At 58.1% G+C, this 25,124-nt stretch overlaps 1 protein-coding gene across 10 annotated transcripts in view; it reads left to right on the top strand.

Moving 5' to 3' along the window:
* The window catches only part of CASKIN2 (CASK interacting protein 2), a 77,589-nt gene that overhangs the window by 41,622 nt on the left and 10,843 nt on the right, over window positions 1-25,124 (top strand). For 5 of the 10 annotated variants that reach the window (XM_065034036.1, XM_065034034.1, XM_065034030.1 and 2 more), the window contains exons 1-3: window positions 2,092-2,378; window positions 4,591-5,278; window positions 23,224-23,275. In XM_065034036.1, the coding sequence (XP_064890108.1) occupies window positions 5,185-5,278; window positions 23,224-23,275 (146 nt within the window). In that variant the 5' untranslated portion in view covers window positions 2,092-2,378; window positions 4,591-5,184. Of the gene's footprint in view, window positions 1-2,090; window positions 2,379-2,427; window positions 4,109-4,590; window positions 5,279-9,287; window positions 23,143-23,223; window positions 23,276-25,124 lie in introns of those variants that run through there. The other 5 variants (XM_065034028.1, XM_065034027.1, XM_065034031.1 and 2 more) reach the window with 4 other exon arrangements.

Raw genomic sequence — 25,124 nt, 5'->3', positions numbered from 1 at the left:
GGGGTGCTGGGATGAGCTGTGGCCATCAATCAGACAGGCAAAGACATGGGCTGGGGAGAGCTGGCAAAGCATTGCATAGAGACATTTTGAGTCAAAACCACATCAACTGTAGGAGCAACTAATCTGCTCTTCCCCCTCAGCCCATAGCCCCAAAAAGCCGCTTTGAAATATTGCCTTGAATTATAAATAAATAAAAAAAATCACAAGGAGACGATCGTTGTAGCAGGGACCTCTAGATGGCAACATCGACTTGAAGAGCTGCAAGTAGGAGCAGGGCCCGCTGGACCCATCATCCCGACTCGGGTGGGAGCACCCAGGCCCTGCACACAAAGTGGGGAACACGAATTTGTGCTGCCTTGGGTACCCTTCTGCAGGGGCTGTGGACAAGGCCAGCCACCCAAGGGTGCCTGCACCCCAAAAACCCCTGGATTGCAAACATCTCATCCCAGTGCAGAGAGGCAGCAAAATGTTAAAGGGCATTCTGTGCAATGGAAACTCAATCGATGCTCTCAGCACCTGCTCTTTGGACACAGGGGAATAAATGTCACGGTGGGTCTGTCAGTTCTGTAAGGTGGCTATGGTGGGAGCTGCTGGTGGGTCTTTGTGCTGGGATCATCTGCTAGCTGTTCAACATATGAGAGTCGATGGAAAGATGTGAGATATATGGTGGGAAATGGTTCAAATTTTGGATTTCTGGTGTAAGCCCTCTAGTGCCACCCTCCCTTCAAAAGGCTTGTGTGACACCAGAGATTCAAGCCTAAATTACCCAGTTTTAACTACATGAGTGTAACCGTACCACTATTACTTTGGGGTGTGAGTATCAGTGCAGCATGCCTTTCTGTGTTGTAATGATGTGCTGCTGGAAGTTGTTGGCATAGAGAAGTTCCTACTCCTGTCTGAAATAGGACGCAAGTTTTGTACAAAGCAGGGCCTTCTCTTTTGCAAAGTGGGTTTAGTCTGTGCTCAGGGAGCTGCAAATCTTAATTAAGATCCTTAAAAGGACAAAAGGTGCTACATAAATTCAAGGGATTATTATAAATGTCACTGTGCTTTACAAGCTCTGGCAAAACTCACAAGAGGAATAACAAGACCTTTCACTTCACAGCCCTTCCTAGCATGTCTACTTACAGCTTCACGCTTCAACATAGCAGCCATAAAATGTTGACATTTATAATTAGATGTGCATAATAATCTCTTTATTCCCAAACTGAAAAGACAGGGTGTGTCTTGAAACGTCAGTTCCTCCTCCTTGCTGAGGACCCCCCTTATTTGAGATTGCTCATGAATACATCATTTGGTGAAATATCTCTAGGCCTGGTTTGAAGATGTACCAGATCTTTGCAGCTCCCCCAGGGAGCTATGGGCTGGGCACTTAGGGAACAAAATCAAAGCTTCCGTGTGTTTTCAGTCTGATTAGTTGATGATAATCCAGTAGTATCATGCAATGAAAGCTGTCCAGCTTTATTAGGCAATCTCTTGTTTTAAGAAAACTGTGCTTGGGGGAGTGGTTGGCTCTGGTGTTTCTGTTGAGGACTGGCAGAAATGGGTGATTTTTGGTGGTGTTAGAGCTTTGTGAGAGTAGGATTAATTTGTGGCTTGGGTAGCTGGGTATCAGTGGATTTTGGTTCTGGGGGTGCTCTGTCAGCAGCCTGTGCACCCCTCTGCCAGGGTGGTTGGTGGTGGAGGTGGCAAAGGGCTGGCTGGGTCGCTCTGAGGCTGAAGGTGGGGGATTGTCCCCCGGGGCTAGTCCAGAAGCGCTGGGTCAGTCCCGGGTCGAGGATGGTTGATCTCCCGCCAGTGTCGGTCCCGGACCAGCGGGTCGGTGCCTGGGCTGGGAAATCGCCCACCACATCGGTGCCGCCCCCCGGAGCCGGTCCCGGGCTGCGTTGGCTCTCCTGCCCGGCCCCGTTCAAACCGAGCCGCTTGCCCGAGAGCCCCAGGGGCATCCCCGGCCGGGGCGGGCGCGGTGCCGGTGCGGCGGGCTCCCGCGGCCCTGCCCAAATCTGCCGGCGCATCACGTTGAGTGACAGCAGCCCCGGCCCTGCCCAGCCTGCACAACCCGCCGGGCTTTTCCAATCAGGCCGGGCCGGGGAGGGATTTCCTGCCGGGACGGGGCCAGCCCGAGCGGGACTTTGCCGAGCGCCGCGCCGCCCTGCGAGCCGGGCAGCCGGGACCGCGCTGCTCGCTCCGGTCCGCTCTCGGTGCCGGTCCTGCTCCATACAGCTCAGCAAGTTGCCGCTCGGCTGGGCTCGGCTCTGCTCTGTACTTCTCGGTGCGGCTCGGTCCGGAGCGGCACCGCACGGCGCGGTCCGGTCCGGCTCGGTTCGGTTCGGTTCGCCCCGGTGCGGCGCGGCCGGGCGGGCTGGGAGCGCCGCCAGGTGAGTGGGGCCGCCGGCTGCGGAGCCCGCCCGGCTCGGGCCGCTCGCAGAAGCAGCGGAACGAGTCGTCTCGGTGGGGGCAAAAATCCCCCCGAGCTCTCCCCGAAGGAGGGAGCGGCCCAGCCCGGCCCATGGGGGTCCCGGGACGGGGAGGGGAGACGCGAGCCGTGCCCCCACGGCTGCCGGCCCGGCGGGCAGCGCGGGGCTTCCCGGGGGCCTCCCGAGGGAGGCGACTTTCCCCGCCCGCCCCTTCGGGACCAACTCTTGGTGCCTGCTGCTTTTTTGCATCTTTCCTTCTCTACTTACGTAATTGGTTTGTTTTTGTTGTGTTTTGTTTTGTTTTTCCCCCTCTCCCTCCTTTTTCCCGGTGCTGGTGTTGGCTGCGGGGATGTTTGGGATACTTTGATTCTCCAGGTGGATTCCTGGGCTGGAGGCTCAGCTCTGCTCGGGTGGGAGGGTTGTTTGCTGTTGCTTTTCCAGCTTTGTGCGTTTCTCGAGTTTTACGTTCGCTGTTGCTCCTCTCCTGAGAGGCTGCAGAGGTGGAGATTGGTATTTGGAGCTCTTAGTACCTCTGAGTTAATCACGGAGCCTCATGTGCTCCAGGAGAGGAAGGCAGCAGCACGGCGCTGTTTTCTAAGTGAGGCCGTGTGGACTTCTTAAAACGAGTAAATAATCTCAGCGCCCTCACACTCACTTTTTGTTAGCACTTTTGAAGAGCAGCGTGAAGTTGGATGCAGTGTACAGGGTTAAATGAAATAAAGCAATTTTGAAGATGGTGCAACGCAGGAGGTTTCAGGAGGGGATTTGTTTGAGGCAAGGGGTTAGACTGAGTCAAGTGGCTGAAACTTTGTTGTAACATAGATAAACTAATGTGGGTGCCTCAGGATGTAGAGGGGTGACAGCTGACCTCCCTTCGGTGCCTGCTACCAACCCCAAGGAGCCGAATTAGCTGAATGAACTGTGAGCTGGTTGGGGGAGAACCCCCCAGGTTGGTGTGGGAATCTCAGCATCCCCTTGTTCCAGGAGCTAAGCCAGCACCGGAGCATCTCCTCTCTGGCTGCCCTCAATCCCACTGCACCCCGGGGAGGGCGGCAGTGTGGGGACCCCACAGGGGGTCTGCGTTCATGGGTGGTCGCAGCTTCCAGCTTTATGGTGGGTGGGCTGAGCGATGCTGTGCCGTGGGATGCCCCTTCTGCTTTTGCAACCCCCCAACCCAGGCAGGACCCGTCCTCCTGCTGTTGCCTTCTCTCCCCTGTGGTTTCCATCCTCAAAACAGTGACCTCGATTGCTCAGAGGAAGCAACACCCGATATTATATAAATGGCTGAGGGCGAGTGCTCTGGGAAAGGAGGCGGCACGCCTGAGCAATGGCTGGGGGAACCAGAACTGGTTCTGATCTGGCCCAGATTGGCACAGGGGGAGTTGAGGGGTGATGTGGCGCCAGCCTCGCGGCTGGCATGGTGTGTGCTCCCTGCCCTCCTGCACGCACACTCCTCCCTGGGCATCGGAGCAGCCTGCCAGACGCATGGCCCTGGACCAGGAGGGATTTTCTTGCCACCCAGTTTGGACAGCCTGGGTGCAGCAGGAGGGCATGGGCTGGAAGATGTGAACCGCTGCCATGGGACCCTGTGACCACCCCAGGATACCCCATCCACCTGAGACTTGGGTTTGATCCTGTTCTCTTGAGTGCGGTTGTGCTGCTGAGTTACACCAAGCTTCTCCCCTGGGCCAGTAAGAGCTCATGTACTAGTTAAAGAATGTATTGGGTCCCAGTACACTGAGCGTTCCTGGGTAATTTGGAGGATAAGAGTTTACCCCTGCCTGGGAAGGGAAGGGTGCTGGGCAGGCTGATCCACTGCCATGGGCTTCAGAGGACTTTGGCTAAACCTCCCCAGCTCGGTCTGTTGGGCGCTGCTACTGGGAAAAGAGAGGAAGAGACACTGTGGTGTCCCAAACTCCGTGTGATGCCTTTGTGGAAGGGGACAGAGAAGGAGCTGTGTCCCCATCCTGCTCCTCAGGCACCCCCTGACAGCACCCTCAGGAGGTTTCCTCCGCAGGTTCTTCCCTCTCTATTTAACATGAGGATGAGCCAAGTCCCACCAGGACTAAATATAGTCAAAGTATTCGTTGTTCGGCACGGATACAAAAGCTGTCGCGACGGAGCTGGGAGGTAAATGGCTTTTGAGGGCTGACTCTGCTCTTCCCCTCCGCAGGTCCTGGGCTGCCGTGCCGGGGCTCCCCAGCGTGGCTGCAGCGCTGTTGCCAAGAGGAATGCCGAAACGAAGGGGCTAATGAGCACCAGAGAGGGAGGATCTATAACTTCCAGATGGTGAAGAGCCCATAATCCCTTTGGGAAGAATTAGGGACTCATCAGTGTAGCAGAGCCTGGCGAGGGGAGCAAAGCACGACACCTCTGACTCCGGTAGAGCTGCGAGAGGCTGAGGACGCCCCAATGCCAACTGCACCGGCCCGAGCTGCCCGGCTTTGTCTCACTGAGCCCCGGTGCTGTCGGGAGCCTATCCTGAAGTGCTGAACTATTTCTCCTTTTAATCAATCACATGTTCTCCAACCAAATCCCATCCGGGTCTTGCTCCTCCCGACACAGAAAGGGACTTCTACCCTTAACAGAAAGACTTCTTCCTTCTGGATTTTATGTCTTGTGGGATTGTAAAGCATTGTTCTTGCTGGATTTCATCTCCTATCAAAGTGTGTTTTGAGAAATTACAGATTTATCCCTATGGCTTTATAAACAACTGGGATCTGAGGGTCTCTGCCTTCTGCGCTGCTGCCGCTCCCACCTGTCCGTGATGGGGCGAGAGCAGGAGCTGATCCAGGCTGTGAAGAACGGGGACATACCCAGCGTGCAGAAACTGGTGGCCAAGATCAAGGCGTCCAAGAGCAGTGAGTACCTGAGTGCAGAGCCACGGGCTCCCTCTGCCCCACCAGGCGCTGCTGCCTGTCCTGGAGCTCGCGTCCTGGCCACGGGCTCGGTGCTGTTCAAGCTAGGGTGCAAGTGCTGGCTCCGAACCCCAGTGCGAGTTACGCCGTGGTCAGAGGCAGGAGTGTGAGTGTGGCCTGTGCGGATGAATGACCGGGCTGTAAGAGATCCTCCCGGCAGGGCTCGGGTTCCCCGCGGGCTCCGGGCCAGGGGCCCTGAAGCGTGGGCCACTGAGTGGGGACAGCAAAGGGAAATGGCAGCGGTGGGGGGATGCTGCTACAAAGGGTTTTAGCAATTGCTGCTCGCTCCCGGCCATATTTATCTTGTGAAAAATTATCATCCGAGCCGGTCAACTGGAACCAATCGTCAAGCCTTGAATTTCAGTCTGGTAATGTTTAACCCTTCAGCAGGGCTGTTTACTTGCGTGTGCTCTCAGAAAGGTCAGTGGCAAGCATGGCTTGGAGCGAACGTCGGGCTCATGGGGGTGCCCGGGGGCACCATGGTCCTGCAGGCACTGCACAGCGTCTGGAGGAGATGGGGAGGGTGGGAAGGTGGAAGAGCAGATTGTGGCCGGTGCTGTGGTGCCCTTGTAGAGAGCTAAGCTCCTGGTCGCTTCTCGTGACCTACCAAGAGAAGGAAACTGGGAAAAGTAAATAAAAGGGTGCTCGGTGCAGCGCGTGGCTGGGGGAAGGTGCACAGCGCCTGCCTGGGCTGCGGGAGCCACTCTGGGCAGGGGAAGGCTGGGGGGTCTGAGACCCCCCTGCCAGGGCGGCGCATCTTGGGGGGTCTTGTGTGTGTGTGGGAAAGCTGGAGGGGAAAAAGTTGTCCTTGGGAGGAGGAAAAGGGGAAACTCAGGCAGGAGTAGTTTTAAGGCTTCTTGGAAGCAGGTCAGGGTAGATAGGCTGGTGCTGAGAAACATGCGTTAGACTGAGGATTATAAATGTGAGAAGGGGGTCAGCTACTGGAAAGCTTTGACTGGGGCCAAAACTTTGGAAGTCCCAACTGCCAGGCCTGCAGGAGGACTTGGGGCCACCTCCTCCCTGGAACGGGGGTGCCTGGTGCCCCCTCCCTGGGTGACAGGACTGGGTGTCATTGCCTCTGCGTGCAGCTCAAGGACTGTGCCTGTACGGGGTCCCTGAGCTGGAGAGAGCGATTTGCCTGTGCAGGCGGGTTGAAGGACACCCCCAAGGCAATAAATAACATCAGACCTGAGTGTTCCACTGGCTGGTGCAGCCCCGTTCCCCCGAGCTGGTGTCCCAAGGCCAGGCAGCGTGGGCAGGCTGGGGTGACCGTGTCTCTGCGTCCCCCCACGCACCCGGAGGGGTGACCGTACACTTGTTTCTTCCAGTAACTCTCCCAGCTCAACCCTGTCTGTGTTTTCTCTCTGGCGTCTTCCCCTCCCTCCAGCCATGGGGCACCACGTGAACGTGTGTTTAACTCCCCCGCTGCAGCCGTGTCAGCACCTCCCTCTGCTTATTTTATTCTTTTATAAGGTGGGGAAGCAAAAAGCCCAGACCATTGCAAGCCCCCTGGTGGGGCTCCCATGTTGGACCCATCGTGGGGGGCTTGCCTGGTGCTCAGGGCTTGTCCCCTGCCTGGAGGACATCACTGTTCCCCATCCCTTATGGTCCCTTCTCCATCCTCTTGCTGATGCCATGTGAGCTGAGCGTTTGCTGCATTTGCCGCTCATTAAAGCGCCTTTTCCATATGACAGACTGAGATGCTGATTATTATTATTTTTTTTTAAATCCCTCTAAGAGTCCTTCTGCTGTCTCAGTGGATTGGGAGCTCGGTCGCTGTGATCAGCCCTCCGGGGCTTCCTGTGCCTAAAAAAGTCACTGCACGTAAGCAAAAATCAAGCGCCAGTCCCGGCCGCGGGAACTTTAGGGACATGTTGTTTAATATTCACTGTGCACAGCCCTCCTCCCCGCGCAAGTGCTGCTGTACAAGTGGGTCACAGCACCTATTATTATAAGGTGGTGAGGCGGGCAGGGAGAGAGTTTTGGGGGCAGGAGCGGGATGGGAAGGACAGGCGAGGGCCAATGTCCTGCCTGTGGGAAGGGAACATCAGGACGACACTGTGGTCACTTCTGCAGCCAGGGAGCAGCAATAGAAATGTCCCTCTTTTTAATTTCCTTCCCTTTCTCCCCCTCCCCTCCGCGTCAGAGTGCTGCAGAGTTTAATTGAAATTGTTAAACGACCTGTCACGGCTTTGGCCTTTCTCCCTGACCGATCAATCACATCCCCGAACTGGCCGCGCTCACCAACAATGCGCCAGTTGGCCGGGGCGGCTGCTGCAGCGCTGAGGGCCTGGGGCTTCCGGGGGAGGTGAGAGGCAGAGCCCCCCCAGCCAGGGCTCGTGTCCCTGGGAAGAGGTGACGGCTCCTGGAAGCTGGACAGTGCCTGGCAAGGTTTGGGTGGCCCCATCCCTGGATGTGCAGGGCTAAGGGGCACAGGATGCCGGGGTGATGCAGGGGTGGGTGTGATGTCCCCGCGATAACCGGGGGCTGGAAGAGCTGTGGAAGGCGCTGGGAGCTGGACGCACTGTTTGCCTTCCTTGAGGGAGTGGTTGACGGTTTTTGTTTAAACGTGTGCGAAGTGCAAAGAAAGGGCGGCAGCTGAGCAAACTGGCGTTAAACTCTCAAGGACAGGGAGCGAAACCCTGCCAGGATTCAGCTGCTGCCTCGGGGAGGTCTGGCTGGCTTCGGCCAGCCACTTGCCCTATTTCACCTGTGACTTATCTGGCTTCACTACCTATTTTGGGGCTTCCCAGACTTTAGATATATCAAGGACAGGGGTAGGTACCTGGGATCAGCTGTATCTGTGACTGGGCAAGTAGTTAAACACTAGTAAAGCTTGTAGGGGGTCCTGGCTCTATCCCTGTGCCTGGATTGATGCCCCTCATTGCTGCGTCCTGGCAGCATAAAGCACAGCAAGGTTTTCCCAAGAGTGGCACTGGCCTTTGGGATGCTGCTGTCACCTGTGTGACAGTACAGGTGGCAGGAGAGGGATGATGCTGCTCTGCATGCTATGAGACAGCAGCAGACAGATGTGGGATATAACTCCCTCCCTCTCCCTTAAATTTCCTCCTAATCCCTAGTAGCTATATCAGCTTAAGCCCCGAAGCGTGAGGTTTAATATCTCTCCTGTGATTTGTTAGCCTTTGCCACCGGCTCTCGGTGTCCTGTCCTCTGCAGAAACATCTGCCCTGCCTTTGTGTCCTGCCAGGCTTTTTCCTTCTGTCGGCATCAGCAAATCCATAGTTTTTTTGGGAAGAAGTTGCTTCTTTTCACACTTTGCGGGTTATTTCACAAAGATGTTGGATGTACCTTTGTGCTGGCCAGGAAGCCCAGCCTGCCATCCCCCTTCACCAAGGGGCACCGTCCTTTTTGCCACTGCTCCTGAGGGAGGTTTGTCCCAAGCCCTGGGGGTGCTCTGGTTGTTCTGCACGGTCTGGCTGAGGGAAGAGCCAGGACTGGCCTTGGGCAGGATCCTGGTCGTTTCAGGCTCCGTTGCACCCCATGGCTTTCCCCGCTGGCAGTGGTGAGGGATGCCTGGGCACCCTGCCGTTCCAGTCCTGCCCCGGGCGGTGCGGGAGGCTGGACCTGGTTCTGTCACCGAGCCCAAGTGTGGCCCTGACCACATCTCTTGAAGCCCAAGTTTTGACGATGAGTTCCCAAGTGTTCTCGGCTGTGTCCTCCCCTCCTCTCCCCGCGCGCTGTAGGTCTGACGGGCTGGACCGGCTCCGCAGCCGCACACCGGCTTGGAAAGGCTGTGGGCACGCCTGCGGAGAGACGCCGAGAAACTCTGCCGAAACGGGCAAAACTCCCTCTTCCGCCGAGACCGAGCCAGGAGCGGGGCGAGGCGCCGTGCCCGGGGAGCCTGGCTGGCGACGGCCCCACGCCGGACCCCGCAGCCTGCTGAAACCCGCTTGTGAACCAGCCTGCGGTGGGTGGGTGGGAGTGGGGATAAAGAGGCTTCAAAGGCTCTGGTGAGCCCGATGGCTGCGGAGATGGATGGCGGTGGGGCTGCAGCTGCACAGCACGGGGGGGGTCCATCCTTCCTTCTTCCTCCTATAGCTCCGGGATCCGTGGGAATGGGGGCTCCTTCAGCAGCCTGGTGTTTGTTTGGCATGTTTTCCCACCTGCATCCCGGTTGTCCCAGCTCGTGGCCGGGTTTAGCCCCTTTTGTTTCGTCTCTCTCCCCAGGAAGGAAGAGTCCTGTGCAGGCAGTGGTGGCAAAAGGAGTGAATGGGTGGTTGCTTTTCAAAGCCGGTCTCTAGTGGGTGTTGTGTTTGGAAAGGGGCCCTGCTGCCACCCGTGTGCCCAGAGCCGGGGAAAACGTCACCGTGCTGAGCACGGGAGATAAGGCACGAGCAAACAGTGTTGTGCAGGGAGATGGAGGAGGCAACGCTGGGCATCACCCACGGCATCGGGCATGGCCTCCTTGGGGCACCCAGCCCCGTGCCCCTCTGAACCCCATCTCCCTGTGTTCACAGGTCTGCATTGACTCCCATCCTTGGTCTATATTTGTCTTCATCCTTTAAAAACTCTTTGGAAGGGCAGCCTGTGGCTCCTTGCCATCAGCCTGGGCCACCTCCTGCCTTTTCCCTGCTTGGGTAAAAGAGTTGGGGGGAAAAAAGGGCCAATTATGGGGAAGGGGTTGAGCGTGGGCTCTGGTGGGTCTGCTCTGGGTCACGCTGCCTTCCCTTGGGGGTGCCTGGGCAGCATCTTGCCCATCTCACAGGAGATCCCTGGTGTTGCAGGTGGGATTTCCATCCTTTGGGTACTTCCCAGTGACTCAGCCCAGGCCAGGGGGCTCCGCTTCCCCTTCCTGACGGCTGCAGAGGCTGTTTTGGCTGCCTGACCCAGAAACGCGGGACAATTCAGATGCCGACAGCTTGGAGGCAGACATGGAGGGCAGCCCCGAGCCATGGGACAGTGTGTGCTCGGTTGCCGGTGGCACATGGGTGCTGTAATGGGAACGGTGCTCCCCAGGGCTGTACTCAGGCAGGGAGGAGGGGATGTGACAAGGACACTGCTGGTGCAGTTATCCTGTCCTCTGACTGGGGCCAGGGATGTGCTGGGGGTATGGAGCTGGTTGCAGGCAGGAGGGAGCTGGTGGATAAAGGTTTTCTGAGTGGCAGCAACCTGTACGAAAAGCCAGTCGGCCCAGTGGGTTTGGGGATGCTGTGTGCGCGCTGCCGGCACTGCCTGGTTTTCTACCGTGTGAGAGAGTAGCTGCTTTTAGGTGACAACATCATCGTGCTCTTCCTCATCCTCATTCCCCCACAGGGCTGCTGGCTCTGAAGATCTCAGCAACAACCTACAAAGGGGTCGCAGCATCATCCCTGTCTAGGACAAATGGGTCCCCATGGACCACAACAGCATCACCAGCATCACTCCTGCCACCTCTCTATTGGGATCCTGGTGCCGCAAGAAGGCTTCCCTGGGAAGGGGGGAGCCAATTATTGGATCTCAGCAGCATCCCCCCGCAGAAGATGCTTTCCAGTCAGTCTGGAGCATGTGGCAGCACGCTCCTGCCGGCTGAAAACCATCTTCCATGCGGCATCGCCCCGGCAAGAGTTAAAAGAGGGGCTGGGTGCCGTGCGTGTGTGTGTGCATGCACGCGCCCTGCTTTGTTTTTAAAAGCGCCTCGGCTGGCCTGGCCCCCCGCCAGACCCGAGGCCTGCCGCTGGCAAAAGCTCCGGCAAAGGAGTATGAAAAGGGGCAGAAACTAAATAACGATAAACCACCTTTTTCAGGCTGCTTTAACAAGCGGGGGGATGTGGGGAGGAGCTGCAACTACCTGAACTTCCCTCGAATCCCACCCTGGCTCCCCTGAAAAATTGTGCCTGGGATGGAGAGGGAGGGACCTGCTTGAACCTTGGGGCTGTAACATCTCCTGGGCCTTGCTGAGGTGTCCCGGTGAGTCACAGACCTGTCTGGAGATGCCCAGGCTGCCTGGAAATGGCTCTGCTGGGATGATCTTTACCCTCCCGGGAAAGGTCTGTGCGTCCTCACCCATCCTGTGCTCTGTGGGATGCCCGAGGCTGTGGCAGCCTGTGCCTGGGTGGGTGCGCAGGCACCCTGAGCCCTTTGCAGCCCTGGAGAGAATGGCTGGAGCTGCAACTGGGCGCAGCTTCGATGGCGAGATAAGGGAGCAGGGAAACCTGTGCACACAGCGGGTATACAGCTCCTGCAGCATCCCAGGCCTGGTGCAACATGTCCGGCTGCGCTTCCACCAAGCCCTGCCAGCGCCAGCACCACTCCATCGCCAGGCTCCAGCCAAGGCTGTGCCGAGAGCCGGCAGCACCTGGCACTGCTGCCGTGCCCGGACCCCCGCCCCGGTCTCCCCCGGGTGCCGTCCCAGGAGCTGGAGCCCTTGTTGGCTGTGCCACAAGGGCTGAAAACTCCCAAGGTTTTGTAACGCTGCCCACGGCCGCAGGCACAGCCGGTTAGGTGAGGTGCCCTGTCTGCTCGTGCAGGGAGTCAGTGAACGTGGCGAGGATGTCGGTTGCCTGGCACAGAGGTGCCACCAGCAGCAAGGCTGCCTTGGGCTCTCCCACCTGCTTTGTAGGTGCCTTTTGTCCCCTTGGAGCATCAGTTCCAGGGTCTGGCTGGCTCTCAGCCCTCGCTCCCCCCACCTTGGGGCATCGGCTTGTTTCTCTGCCAGGCTGGGCAGGGATAAACCTGAAGGGGGTTTTCCAGTTGGAGCCAAATTAGGTACAAGCAGCAAGAGGAAGACTGTGGATTGGGAAAGTGTCTTCTCTTGCTGGGCAGGACACTCAACTCACAGCCTGTGCGTCCCCTTGGGGACCTCTGTGTCCCTGCCACAGCAAGGCCATGTGAGCACAGTTACCAAAAGGGACCAGAGTTCTTCCCGGCAGCTAATCATTGTCCTTGGGGGGACATGGGTGCACGGTGAGCCCAGCCAGCAGTGTGGGGACTGGTGCACGGCCACAGCAGTGAGGGTTGCTCTGGGCTGCTCTGGTTGGCCTAAAGCACTCAGGTTTGGATTTGTTGGGCTGAGAGGGGTGGGAAGGGCTGCATGAGCCCTCCTGTCTTCCTTGAATGAGCACTCTATAATCCTGATGGGTTAAAAAGAGGGAAAATGCTCCTCCTTGCAGGAAAAAAGGCTCCTGCACAGACAGAGGAGCCGGCTCTGACCCTGCTCTGTGGCCAAACCCCGAGGGCTGCTCAAACCTTGAGGGAATCCTCAGCTTCCCCCTCGGCGGTGCTGGGGCACGGGCTCCCTGTCTCAGAGCATCTGTCCCACTGGTTATATTTAGCAGCACATGCTGGGCTGCACATGGACACCCTGGAGCTGCTTCTCTGTTCCCTCCACCCCAAACCTGGTGGGGACATGGCAGGGTCCAGCTCTAAGCCCCCAAAGTCACGACTCCGTCCCGCTGCAGCCTGCTGCGAATGCCTGTGGCTTCACCAGGCCAAATTTGAACCAGGTGTTGGTGTCACCCATGAGCGTTGTCCCAGATAAACATCTCCTGGGAGCAGTGTAGGTGGGTGCTTTTGCTCAGCCCCACCTGGGGACAACCTGGGCACTGGGGCAGGGACCAGCATGTGCCTGTCAGCACCATGAGCCCTCACACGTGCCTGACCATGTGCTTGCAAAGCTGGCGCCTCGTCGGCGGAGACAGGACACACAGCGTCCAGGGCTGGTTCGCTTTCTCAGCAACATTGGCACGGCTTGGAAAGCTGTTTGCCAGCAGGGCCTGGAGATGAGGCAACCCACTCTGATTCCCTGGCCAGGGGTGCCGTGGGTGGCATGGTGTAAGAAGGGGTGTTTTTGCCTAGGAAAAGGAGCCGAGGGAGGGAGGGGAACCCTGTGAACGCCCCTCTTTCTCCCCACCACTGCCCCAGGATGCTGCGAGGCGGCAGGCGGGGGTTTCTGTGCTCGGCTCCCACGTCCCATCCCCACCGCCAACTCGGGCTTGCCGGGGCCGTTCCCGACACGCACCCGCCATGCTGGAAAGGCGTAAACAGATCGGGTTGCCGGCAGGGGTCCAGGGAGCGGGCAGGCCTTGGCTTGTGTCCCACCACCGCTCCGTTGGGCTGGGGTGTGGGGAATGCTGAGGCGGGATGGAGGGGGCTGACCTGGCCGTGGGGTCCCCATAGGTGGCAGGGTCCCTGTGGGAAGCTGGGCACAATCTTGGTTTGATGAGGGGCCAGGGATGCTGCCCTTGCCTCAGTTTACCTCTGGGGCTGAGGTGCTCATTAGGGGTTCAGAGGTGCTGCCCCCAACTGCCTTCCCCGTCCCCACGTGGGAAACTGCTGACCAGAGCACAGCCTGTGGACTGGGGGTCCTCAGACCCAACCCTGCTTTATCCATCACAGTTATATTCTGATGCCTTTGACCTTGCAGTAAATCAGCCCTTGTCCTACTCGCAGTATGTGGGGGGACAGGGCTGCTCTGTGTCGCCCTTGTCCCCAGCTGGTCCCTGAGCAGCTGCCGTCCGGCTTCGGCGTGCGGGCTGGGTCATGGAAGGAACCCGCTGCGCTCCCTCCCAGCCCTAGAGCAGCTGGGACAAGGGGAGGGGGACAGGAACGTGGCGCCCAGAATAACTCAGTAGCTGCCGAGGCTGCCATGGGGGCAGAGAGACAGGCATGGAGTCCTGGTGTGAGTTTTTGCTTCCACCACAGGGATGGGAGATGCCGCTTCAGGGATGTACAACATCACTGGCTACTAAGGGCGTTTATCGGTGATTTCTGCTGCCCTTTGGGGACAGGCAGTGTGGCACAGGGCATCATGGTCATGTAGCTGTCGTGTCCCTCTCCTGTTCCCCACAGATGGGGTCTTGTTGCAGACCAGGGTCCTGGGGGAATCCTTTGCTGCTGCAGCTGGGTGAAAACATCCCACTCCAGTCACGGTGCAAGAAAAGTGCTGTCGGCCAGATGCTCTGCAGATTTTGGCGATGGCTTCTCCCACCTTGTGGCATTGCCCAGCAAGCCAGGAACCCGGGCGGGCAGCCGGGGAGTCTGACCTGGCTGGCAGAGAGTCCTGGCGCTGGGCACAGGCAGGGCCGCGCTGCCCTCCCCGGTCTTGGCAGGGGGAGGAGAGAGCAGTGGCGGGTCTGTCTCAGGCTGCTTGTCCTAGGCTGGTGGGAGCTGGACCTGTACCAGCTGGGGACAGACCTGTCACACTGCCCTGCCCACTGGTGGCAGCATGGAGCGGACAGGCTGTCCTGCTCACAACCTCGTACAGGGGATGGGAGAGACGGGTGCCCTCTGCACCTTTGATATCACCAGAGAGGGGCTTTGGAGAGGGATCTCTTACAGCCTGGGAGCGCCGAGCAGCCACTGCCAGGTGAGATCCTGTTGCTCTTTCCTATCGTAGATGCCACGAATGGCTGCAGTGATATGGCATAAGTGGGAACCAGCTCCGCATATCACCTGTCCAGCATCCCTTGGGATGAGCAGGAGCCAGAGACCACGTGTCAGGTCTGTCCAGGAGGGAAGGAAAAAGTTTACTCAAGCTACTCGGATCCAGGTTGACATTCAGATGGAACTGGATAGTCCATGCATTGTTTGCTGGAAGACAGCTCTAGGAGGCAAAGAGCCTCTCGTTTGGGTTTGGAAATAGAGGGTATAGGCAACAGCCCCCCAGGAGCAGGAATCCTTGGTTCGCAGGGAGGAAAACTCAGTCCCTAGGCAGCGTCTGCCCCCATCCCTGCAGTGACCAGGCTGTGTGTCCCAGGGACCCTGCTGGCTCGTCCCTGAGCGGGGCTGGCAGCAGCACCGGCTCTCAGGGTCAGAGTTGAGGAAAGGCATCTGCAAGGTATTTTTAACCGCGTGAGACTCCAGACCCTGGCTGCGCAGCCGCCAGCAGCGGTTTGAGGTTAGTTCTTGGCTGCCGATGGTTGATCACCCGCGGGCTGGTGGCGGAGGAGGGGGCTTTTGGGATAATTCAGTTCCCGGCTGCTGGGGCCTCAGGAAGGAATGACAGCACTTGAACCATCGACCCTCTGGGTGACCTCCCGGTGCCTCCCTTCCCATCCTGTGTGTGCCTTGCCTAGATTAGAGCATCCAGGGTGGGGATAGCCAACTCCAGGCGCACAGCAGCTTCCCTGGGACCAAAGGGGCAGGATGTCACAGGATTTCCAGCAATTGCGTCATCATGTGCTTCAGGTATCAGCTCCGCTGGCCGGAGCAGCTCCCAGATGCTGGCTGTCATGTGTGGGTACCAGGCTGGCAGTGATGGGTTCAGAATGCTGTAGGGCCATGGCAGCCCCGTACCCTGGACCCAGCCTGGCTCTGCCACCCCTTGGAGCTGTGATTTGCTGCATCCACCCAAGCTACAGCACAGGGCTGGATCCTTGTTTCACTCCCTTGAGCTTGCAGCTCTTGGCTGCTCTACTTTTTATCTAGGGCTCATTGTTAGAACCATAAAATGAATAGCTATGTGCTCCTCTTGAGCGTCAAAACCCTCCAGGTGTAGGTGGGTTGTTGCGTCCCTGCTCACCCTCCCTAATTAACTGTTGCTCAGCAAATCCAGACTTACTGACCTGCCCTAATCTTTCCGTGCGAGGCAAGTCCTTTGGCTGCCAGCTCCTGCCGCTCACCTCTCACGTCCCCACAAGCCTCTCATGTTCCCTGTGAGCCCTTATCATGTTCACAGCCCTGGGCACGATGAAAGATGGTACCCTGGGAAGCGACAGGGCTGCCAAGGTTATTTTCCTCACTGGCAGCTCCCTCCGTGCCCGTGCTCACACTGCTCTCGCCGTCTCCCCGCATCCTGCTTCCCCTCTTTCTTCCTCCCATTGACCGTCTGCTGGTCAGATTATTTTTGCCCAGATGCCACAGCCTGTAATTTTCCCAGGTTGAATCTGCCTGGGTTTGTTGTCCTAATCTCCCTAAGTCCCTGTTGTGTTATTTCTGCTCTCGTCAATCTGTTGAGCATCCTACACAGATTATATTAATGCACTAGTTGCTTGGTATCACATTAACGAGGACGCTGTGGGTGTCTGTAAGTCAGGGTGTCTTGGGTACCTGGGGGGCACTGGACATGCTGCCCCTCCCCTGGCTCCTAGAGGAACCAGTTGGAACCAGTATGGAATGGGAGCCAAGGTGCATTGTTAATGCTGGACTAGATGCTCTGCTGGTCCCCGTGTCCTGCAGCCTGTGGGTGGCTCTTGGCCCCGCAGTGTGCCCAGCGATGCACCATGGGCTCGGGTAGAGCTCAGCTTGGCCGCCGGCCCACGCCGCTATCGCCCCATCTCTTCCCGCTCAGGAGGCGTCCTGTCCTTTCGGAAGGATGGGGGAAATGGAAAAGGCTCCACCTCTTCCCTGGGCAAATACAGCTCCTCTGAGTTCATATCCTGGAGAGCGGAATAGCCAGGTCCCAGCAGGGATGGTGACTTCACCTCCCGGTAACGCGTTTCCCTGGCCAGCTGGGAAAGGAGCTGTTGTATCTCTGAAGGAGCCGCCTGGCTTTCCCCACCCAAAGCCTTTCCCAGCTGCTTCCATCCTGGCCATGGCTGGGGGATGCAATTTTGGTTCTATGGGGAAGGGGTGTTGCTGGGGGAGCTGGGCTGGGTCGCATCTCTTTGGGGTAGGAAGCCAGAGCAAACCCCCAGATTATTGCAGGGAAGGGAAGTGAGCACCATTCATCCCACCACACAGCTGAGATCCTTCTGGGAGCCTGAATCTTGGAGCAGGAGCACAAGTTTGGCTTTTGCAAGGGTTGAATCTAGCCCCAAAGGAATCCTGTGATGCTGTTTCCCCCCTGCTAAACCTGGGGACAAGAGGCGAGAACTGCACCTTCTTCCCAGCTGCACGGATGGGGATGGGGTTTCCGACTTGGCTTTTCCTTTCATTGTTCTAGGAGCCTTTGCTTTGAAAAAGCTGCCTGTTTTTTCCTGCTTTGCTTATGGGGGAAGCGGTGGGGGGAAATTGGGGGTCTGACTCAGGGTCCTGGGGTGGCTGAACTGGGGGTGAGCGATCGATGTCTGTGCTGCACAGGGATGATGTCCCCACTGCCTCCTGCTGCCAACCTCTTTAAAAAACTTAATTGTTGGATTTTCCCTGGGAAAAAGGCTCCAAATTGACTCCATGGTCTTGCTGCCATGTTCCCAAACCCTCCTTTACCTGTCGTGTTTGTCCAGCCCAGGGAGGAGGCCAGATGGCTTAGACCTCTCACACTCCTCTGCCTTTGCCATCACCTGCTTTTGCCATCATCATATCTGAACATGTTGCAGGATGGGAGAGCTTAGAGAAGGAGAAAGCACAGATGGGGAGAGAGGCAGAGCTGCCACAGGAGACTCAGACAAGCCAGCGGCAGAGACACTTGGTGACAGGGACACCTTGGGCTCTGTGTGGCTGTAAACCCTAAGATTTGGGGCTCAAGTCAGGGGTAAATGGTGGAGGCTGTTGAGGTTAGAGACAAGCAGTCTGTGTTTTGGCAAGGTGATGCTTGCAGTGCTGGAATGTTGTGTCCAGCCCTATGGATGCTGCAAGGATCCACAGGGAGTTCAGCTCCCAGCAGGTTGCTGCACATGTTGCCAAAACCAGGAGCAGGGTTTCTGCAGTGTCAAAGCAGGCAGGGCCCTGGCCAGGTCCCGTGTGTGTCCACCTGGGTTCGGTGAGTTTCTTAAGGGATGAAGACACCAATTATTCTTAAGGAGTTGACAGATGCTGGTGTAGGGAGAGATAAGGGGCTCCATGCTCTGTCGCGCTCTCTGTTTGCCCTGTGTTGATGAGAATCTGCTTCCCCAATTGCAGCCTCCCCTTCCCTCCCCTTCCCTGCAAAGCCCCAGTCGGACCCACACCTCGGTGCCTGGCGTGGCAGAGGACCTGTTTGTCAGCGTTGGTGGGGAGGCTGTTTGCAGGGGTGCTGCGAAGCCTCAAACCCCAGCACGGGCCATTTGTGGGCAGGAAAGCGCCCGTGGCACTTGGACACCCGTGGCATTTGGACACAGGGATGGGTGCTCGGTTGGGTATCCCAGCTGGCAGCACCCTGGCAGCTAAACTCACCTGCCATAATGACAAGGCAAACAGGGGATCCCCTGCCTGCCCAGGAGCTGGGCACAGCGCTGGGCTCAGTGTTTGGGGTGCGGGCTGGTGGCTATGGCAGGCAGCCGGGGTCAGGAGCCCTTGGCTTTCACCCAATCTCTGTCCCAAGCTTGCTGGGCAACTTTGGTTGAGTTTCTTAATGTCTCTGTGGCCAAGCTCCTTCCCTATCGAAGCAGGTGAATCTCTTCTGAACCTATTGGGAAACTGAGGCTGAAGCAGCCGGTTTGCCGGGAGGAGCCGGGTGTGGGTGGCCGCAGCGGACGTGCCTGTGGATGGAGGGGTGATGGGGAAGGGTGATTCCTGCAGGAGAGGGATGGATGTCACCTCTTTTGGTTCTTGATTTTGGGAGAGATATCGAGTCTCTCTTGAGCCCTGACATGAACCCACTGAATCCGTAGGCAGGTCCACCCCATGCTGTCGGTGCAGGTCACGGACAGGCAGGGCAGATCGGGTGAAGCTGCTACCTCCTTCCACCTCCAACAAGCTGCTACCACCATCGGAGAGGGCTGGTGCTCTGCTGAATCACAGCTGATTACCTCCTCTAGCTGTTTTATTGGCTTAATGGTGAGAGTCCCCAGGTGGATTTTATTTTCCAGACAGGGTATGTGCATATATTTTCTGTGTGCAGAGCACATGGCCCTTCTCCTGCTGCCTGTACCAGCAGGGTGGTGTTCCTGTAGTGCCCAGATAGAGCATCCATGTGTGTGGGGTACCCATGGCCAGCAGAGCAGGGATGCTCAAGGCTGGTAGTACAGGGATGCTTGTGGCTGAGATGCTCAGAGATGCTGGTTGTGCAGGGATGCTCAGGCTGGGTGTTGAGGGATGCTCATGCCTGGCAGTACAGGGATGTTTGTGGTACAGGGATGCTCAGACCTGCCGTGCAGGGAGGCTCATGGCGTGGGGATGTGATTTCTCAGGGTGAGGGGAAGGGATGAGGGTCTGTCACACAGGACCAGCAGGAAGGTGTATTTTTTCAAGGCATCTCTGGCAATGAGGTGGGTGTCCAGTTCTAGATGTGTCTCACAGTGGAGGAGCTTTGCTGTGGCCACACCAGGTAGACAAAACTGGGCGAGGTCACAGCGAAAGTACTGCTTTCTGGAGCCTGACTCTGTGTGACAGCCAGGGCAGGAGTCTCCAAGTGGCGCTTTGGAGGGGACACAGGATGTTCGGGCATTTCCTTCCCCTGCCAAACCCAGGTGAGTGTGCATCGCTCCTTCCCAGCGAGTGGTTCAGCACTCCAGATCGTGTTCATCTCCCAGCCCTCGAGGGAAGCTCAAGGGTGTCCCCATGGGGACCATGTGTCCGGTGAAGGGCACCAGGTGACGCAGGGTGCCCAGTGTGCTGGCACAGGGGCTGCCAGCCCGGCCAGGCGAGGGCACGCCTGGCTCCACGCAGCCGGCACAGACGGTGCTGGGTGAGCGCCCCAGGGGAGTAAATATGGGTTCGTGCCGGGCCGGCTGCCAGGAGCATGGGTGAGGCACCCGCCCTGGCCAGCTGCTCCCCGGGAGCCCCCTGCATCCCTCAGGGAGCCCAGCCCGGCCTGGCATCCCCACTGTCCAGTTGCAGCCCAGCACCACGGGGAAACTGAGGCACACTGGAGGGGGCTGCTTTGTCAGGGGAGCTGGTTGGAAACACGCCATGCGGGGCTCCACCATCCTGGTCCCCCACACCAGTGAGAGTCCCGAAGGCCAAGGACTGTCGCTTTTACCCTGGCTGGAGCCTGAACATGCCACGGATGAAGGTCTCGTTCCCGTCTGGCGAGCACACGGCCGCGCTGCCTCTGCCCCGGCCAGCGGAGCAGGCGGGCCCGACATTTGTAAGCAATTTTCCGGAGTGCTCCGGAGGTGCTTCCCGCCTGCCGCTTGGCAGCCTGACGCCGCACAGAAGCTCGCCGGCTCCCTCGAGGCCTCGCTCAGCCCGGCCCTGCGCTGCGAGCCCCGTCCTGCCCGGGCAGGCGCCGGCGAACGCGCTGCGGGGGGCAGAGCGGGGTGGGGACCAGCAGGACCCCTCGGAGGGGCTGTGTTGGGGAGCAGGGCTGAGCAAGGGGGGGCTTGTGGCCAGAGTTAACCCTTAGTGTGCATTAAACCAAGTTTTCGCCTGGAAATCTTCACTTTGAGACTCCTCGTGTTTCAGCTCCAGGTCCATGTTTTTCTGGGATGTGAGTGTGCTCCCGGCGGGGAGCGGGGATCAGCACACGGGTGCTCCTGCCCTGGTGCAAACCCACAGGAGGTGACGATGTGGCTGGGAAGGGTCCGGCCACCCCATCCCAGTGCCATGGCAAAGGGGTCCCGGCTGCCTGTCCCGCCTCCATTTTCCCCTCCATCCCTCTGCCCTTCTCTTCGCTCATGCTGTTGCGCTCAGTGTGCCAGGGTGTGTGGCCCATTTCCGACCCACGCTTTGCCTTCCAGCCTGGCCACAAACCCTCCAGCTCTCCAAGCAGCGATTTGCCCAGCTACAAGCCAGGGATGAATTCTTTCCCTTCTTGCCAGAGGTGGATGCGAGCGTTATTGCCTTCACATTTGGGAAGAGCCCTAAAGGGAATGATGCTGCTCCCAGCTCCACTTTTTGGGACCTGCTGCTTTCCCAGCTGCCCACACCATGTCTGCATGGTCTGGCCCCATGACCCGACCTTGCTGGGTTGCTGGAGTGGGGAACTAATTTGAGGAATGTTGCTTGGGAGAGGAGCAAAGACAAAGGCGTTTTGCCGTGCAGATGCTGACAGCTGCCTCCTGGGGCCGGGGAGCGGGCAGGGACACCCGACGTGTCCTGGGACACCCACTGCATCCCAGTCCTGCTTACTGGACCCCACTGGCCAGCCTGGGTGAGCTCTCCCTCCTCAAACATTAGGCATTGCTCAGCTCCAGGAGCAGCCCTCGGGGGCGGTGGGATGTTTCTGACTCTTTGCTTTTGCTCAGTGGGCATCTCCATCCAGCCCTTCTCTTCCTGGCATTGCCTGCCTGGCTCCCACGGTTCAGGCTCTGCCCCTCCTGCTGTGGGTGAAGACCCTTTTCTTCCTCCTCCTCCTCCTCCTCCCCACTCTTTCCCAACAGCAAAACCCTGTGGCAATTTCCAGCTGCTACTGATGGAAGCAACGCCACGTTGGCCTTCAGTTCCCACCACACAGAGCATCCTTTAAAAATACCTATTTATAATCCCCCCGCTGGGGATCACTGAGGGAGTGGGAGGTGATGGTTTCACAGCATTGCCTACAGCTTAGTGGATCCCTTAGCTTAGTTTTGATTTTATCTTGATTGCGTCCTCTGGAAATCCTGCAGCAGCAAACGCTGCCCAGCCCTTCTTGCTCCCTGCTCACAGCATCCATCCCGAGATGCTTGGAGGGGCAGGATGAGGCCTCTGCCCACTGCAGCAGACCCCGTTCCTGGCTCTGCCTTGCGCCCCAAGCGCGATCCTGGTTCTGTGAAACAGGCACCACGGGGCTTGGTGGTTATGGTCAATCCGGGGCTGGGATCAGAAGTGGCCGATTTACAAGTGAAATGTTGTTTTTTCCTGGCTGGTGGGGCTGAGAGAAGTGGTTTGTCCTTGATGGAGACCCCAGATCCTGGGCTCTCAGTGACATGGGGCTAGAAGGGAGAAGTGGGAGCTCTGCTGAGCGATGGCTTTGGGAGCCACTTCCTTTGGGAAGGGCTTTTGGGTTGGTGGAGCTGCTTGCTGCTGCTCTGAAAACAAACAGCTCCTGGAAGAGGTAATTAGGGGGATCCCGTCCCGATCTCCTGAGCCGTGGTGACCAGTCACGAGTGCTTCACCAGCAGCCACTCCAAGCCCTTTTTGCGTTGATTAGGCTGTTTACAAAACACTGTAAATTGCAGGAACGAACACACCGTTCCTTGGTTTCCTTTAATTATCCATTTGCATGATGAATGAGCTGGTCCTCTCTTCAGCTTTGCTTTCAGGCAGAGGGGCCGCACAGCAGAGCGTGGCTTTGCGTGGGATCTGCTGTGTGCAGTGGGCTCAGACCTTGGCAGAGCAGGAGCTCTCCCTGCGCCCCGAGCCCAGCTCTCAGACTTGGATTTTTCCATAGGAAGCAGCACAGAAACTTTTCAAAGCATTTAATCCTCCCCGGCTCGGCGATGGGGCTGCCTGGAAAGGCAGAGGAGGAGCGGCGGCATTTCTTGCTTGCCCGCCCCCCCTCCACTGCATACCTTCCTCTTTCTTTCCCTTTTGACTTGGCGGATGAATTCCAGAGATGTTAATCCGCTCTCAACCCCTCGGTGGAGAATAAAACGTCCTTTCTGTGTGGGAGGAAGGAATTCATTCGAATTAATTGCGGGAAGGAGCAAGGAGCTGGGGGCGCGCGTGAGGCTGTGCCGAGGGTGGGGTGAGCATCCTCCACCGCTCAGCAGTCCCCGAAAGGGAGGGAGGGATGGACAAGGGGACGGGGATATCCGAGGTGGCACAATCCTTCAATTCATGGCCGCAGGTCTCAGCCTCTGCCATGGCTGTAAAAATGCCAACCATGTGGTCTGTGGGCCAGGTCTTGGCGGCAGCGATGGGCACAGCGAGCGAGTGGGGGACGAAACAGCCCCGCTCAGCAGTTTTGGGGTGTTGCTGCCTATAAAGAGGAGGGAAGCGCCATCCCACTGAGCTGGGGTGACAGGAGCTGCGGAGTCTGGCCCGTCCCGGGGGCTTGAGAAGATGGGGCAGGAGTGACGGAGAGAGGAAAGGGTCTGAGCTGGAGCTGGGTCAGCCCGTGGAGGGTTCGTGGAGGTGACGGTGGACAGAGAGGAGAGGAAGAGGAGAGGCCGCCGGGATGGGCCAGGCGCTGTTCTGCACGCTGGGAGGTCGGTGTGGCCATGGGATGGGGTTCACGCAGGGCGGTGTGGGCTCTGCCTCCCGTCCTGACCTTCACCTCCTCTCCGCAGAGCTCCTGGGAGCTGCCAAGCGCCTGAACGTGAACTACCAGGATGCAGACGGGTGAGTGATCCCCGGGCAGGGTGCTGGGTGCTGCTGCCAGCGCAGGCGGGTTGTTTTCCCCAATATCCAGTCGGTTCTGTAGCTCAGGGTGTCACAAAGCTTTTGAGGACAGCTGCTGAGCCCCAGAGAGCACAACAGTGTCCCAAAGGCAGGACAGACCCTGCAGAGGCACAGCCGGTGCCTGCCTGGGTCTGAGCTGAGGGTTGCACTTGATCCTCCTGCAAAATCCTTTGTAAAGCTCTTCTGCGTCCCCCTCCATGGGGCTGGGGGTGAAAAGGGAGCACAGCGTGTCCTGTGTGGTGGGTAAAGCCCCAAGCACCCAGCCAGCCACAGCATCTGCACGTGCTTGCGTCTGTTTAACATCCCAAGAACAAAATCCCTTCTTTTGGGTGGGGGTTAGAAAAAGAGAAGATGAGGTTGTCAAGTGACCACAGCATATTTGTGCAGCTCATCACTTCCAAAATCCAAGCACTTAATGAGCTGGGTACTGAGAGTTAAAGAAACCACAAAGGCCCATAAAATAAATAAGCGTGTTATTCTTATTGAATTAACTCTGACCTATGAGTTATTAGCATTGTTTTATGTACTGTTGTTGTACCTAATTTCTACATGTTTTCTTTCCGAGGACTCTGTAGGAGGAGGTGTCTGTGATAAGTCCTAACAGGCCAGTAGGGGGTTGAAAATGTGCAGGATGGCTCTGTCTTAAAATAATACTGTGCAGATGGAGCTTAATAGAAAAAAAATGTCATAATAGAAGCAACGATCTGATTCTGATAAGGCACAGGGCTTGTGCTTGGGCAGCTCCAGGAGGGCTGCTGATGGGAACTGGGATAAAGGATCTGTTCCCCCTCACAGGGCCATGTTAACATTTGGGATGTTAACAGCCAGGCGGCACGTTGGGGTTCGCTGGGGCAGGGGAGGGGGATGGTGGGGAGGTGGGAGCAGTGCACGGGGAGCAGCGTGTACCCTCGTGGGTGAGTCGTGCTGCTGGCAGCCACCTCGGCGAGGCAGCGCCTTGCGTGCGGTGCAGAAACGCTGGGGCGGGCACAGGGACCCCGCAGGGTTGTCTTGGCAGGATTTCATACCCCCCACATTCTCACTTTGAGACAGAGGTTTGGGCATGGGCTCAGGGACATGGTGGATGCACTGAAGGAGGGAGCAGCCCTCTCTGCTGGGGTTAGGGTCCCTCCTGCAATGCCCAGAGGTGCCGTGCAGGGATTTGGGGGTGCCATGGGACTACAGGTTGGGAGAAGAGCCATGCCAGCCGGGTTGTGTCCCTGGCACGGGGCTGGGACACCACCAAGCCCATTGGAGCCCCGGGTGGGCACCATCTGGAGAACCCTGTGCCTCTCGGAGCGGCACACGGGCCAATCCTTGGCAGCACGGGGACCCCTTGCTCAGCCGTGGCCCTTCACGTGACAGCATGGGGGGAGCACCGAGCAGACAAGCCCCTTTCACAGCCCCAAGACACAGGGCTCTTTCATTACCCACAGCCTCCCACGCTGTGCCGTGGGCTCCCGGCATCCCTGCTGGCACGGGGAGGGGGTGGCTGGCGGAGGGGCCAGGAGTCGCCGCAGGGCCGGTGCATTTGCTGGACCGTGTGAGCAGCATGGCCTCGGGCTGCCTGACTGTGCTGCAGGGCGGCGAGATGCTCCTCTGCATCCCAACAGCTTGTCCCTGCACAGGGCAGGGCTGAGGGACGCCTCTCGCTGGGGTCTCGGGGGCCACATCCCTGTGTCCCTCGCTGAGCCCTGGGACATGGACAGCACAGAGGGATTTATCTCTGCTTTGCTATGGGCAAACTGAGGCACTGGGAGTCAGGAGGGATGTAGCTGTGAGCAGCTGGTGA

This window comes from Columba livia, chromosome 18 (assembly GCF_036013475.1).
Source record: "Columba livia isolate bColLiv1 breed racing homer chromosome 18, bColLiv1.pat.W.v2, whole genome shotgun sequence".
In the NCBI taxonomy this organism is placed as follows: Eukaryota; Metazoa; Chordata; class Aves; order Columbiformes; family Columbidae; genus Columba; species Columba livia.
Note: the sequence above shows the minus strand (reverse complement) of the source record. Positions and strands in the feature narration are given on the sequence as shown.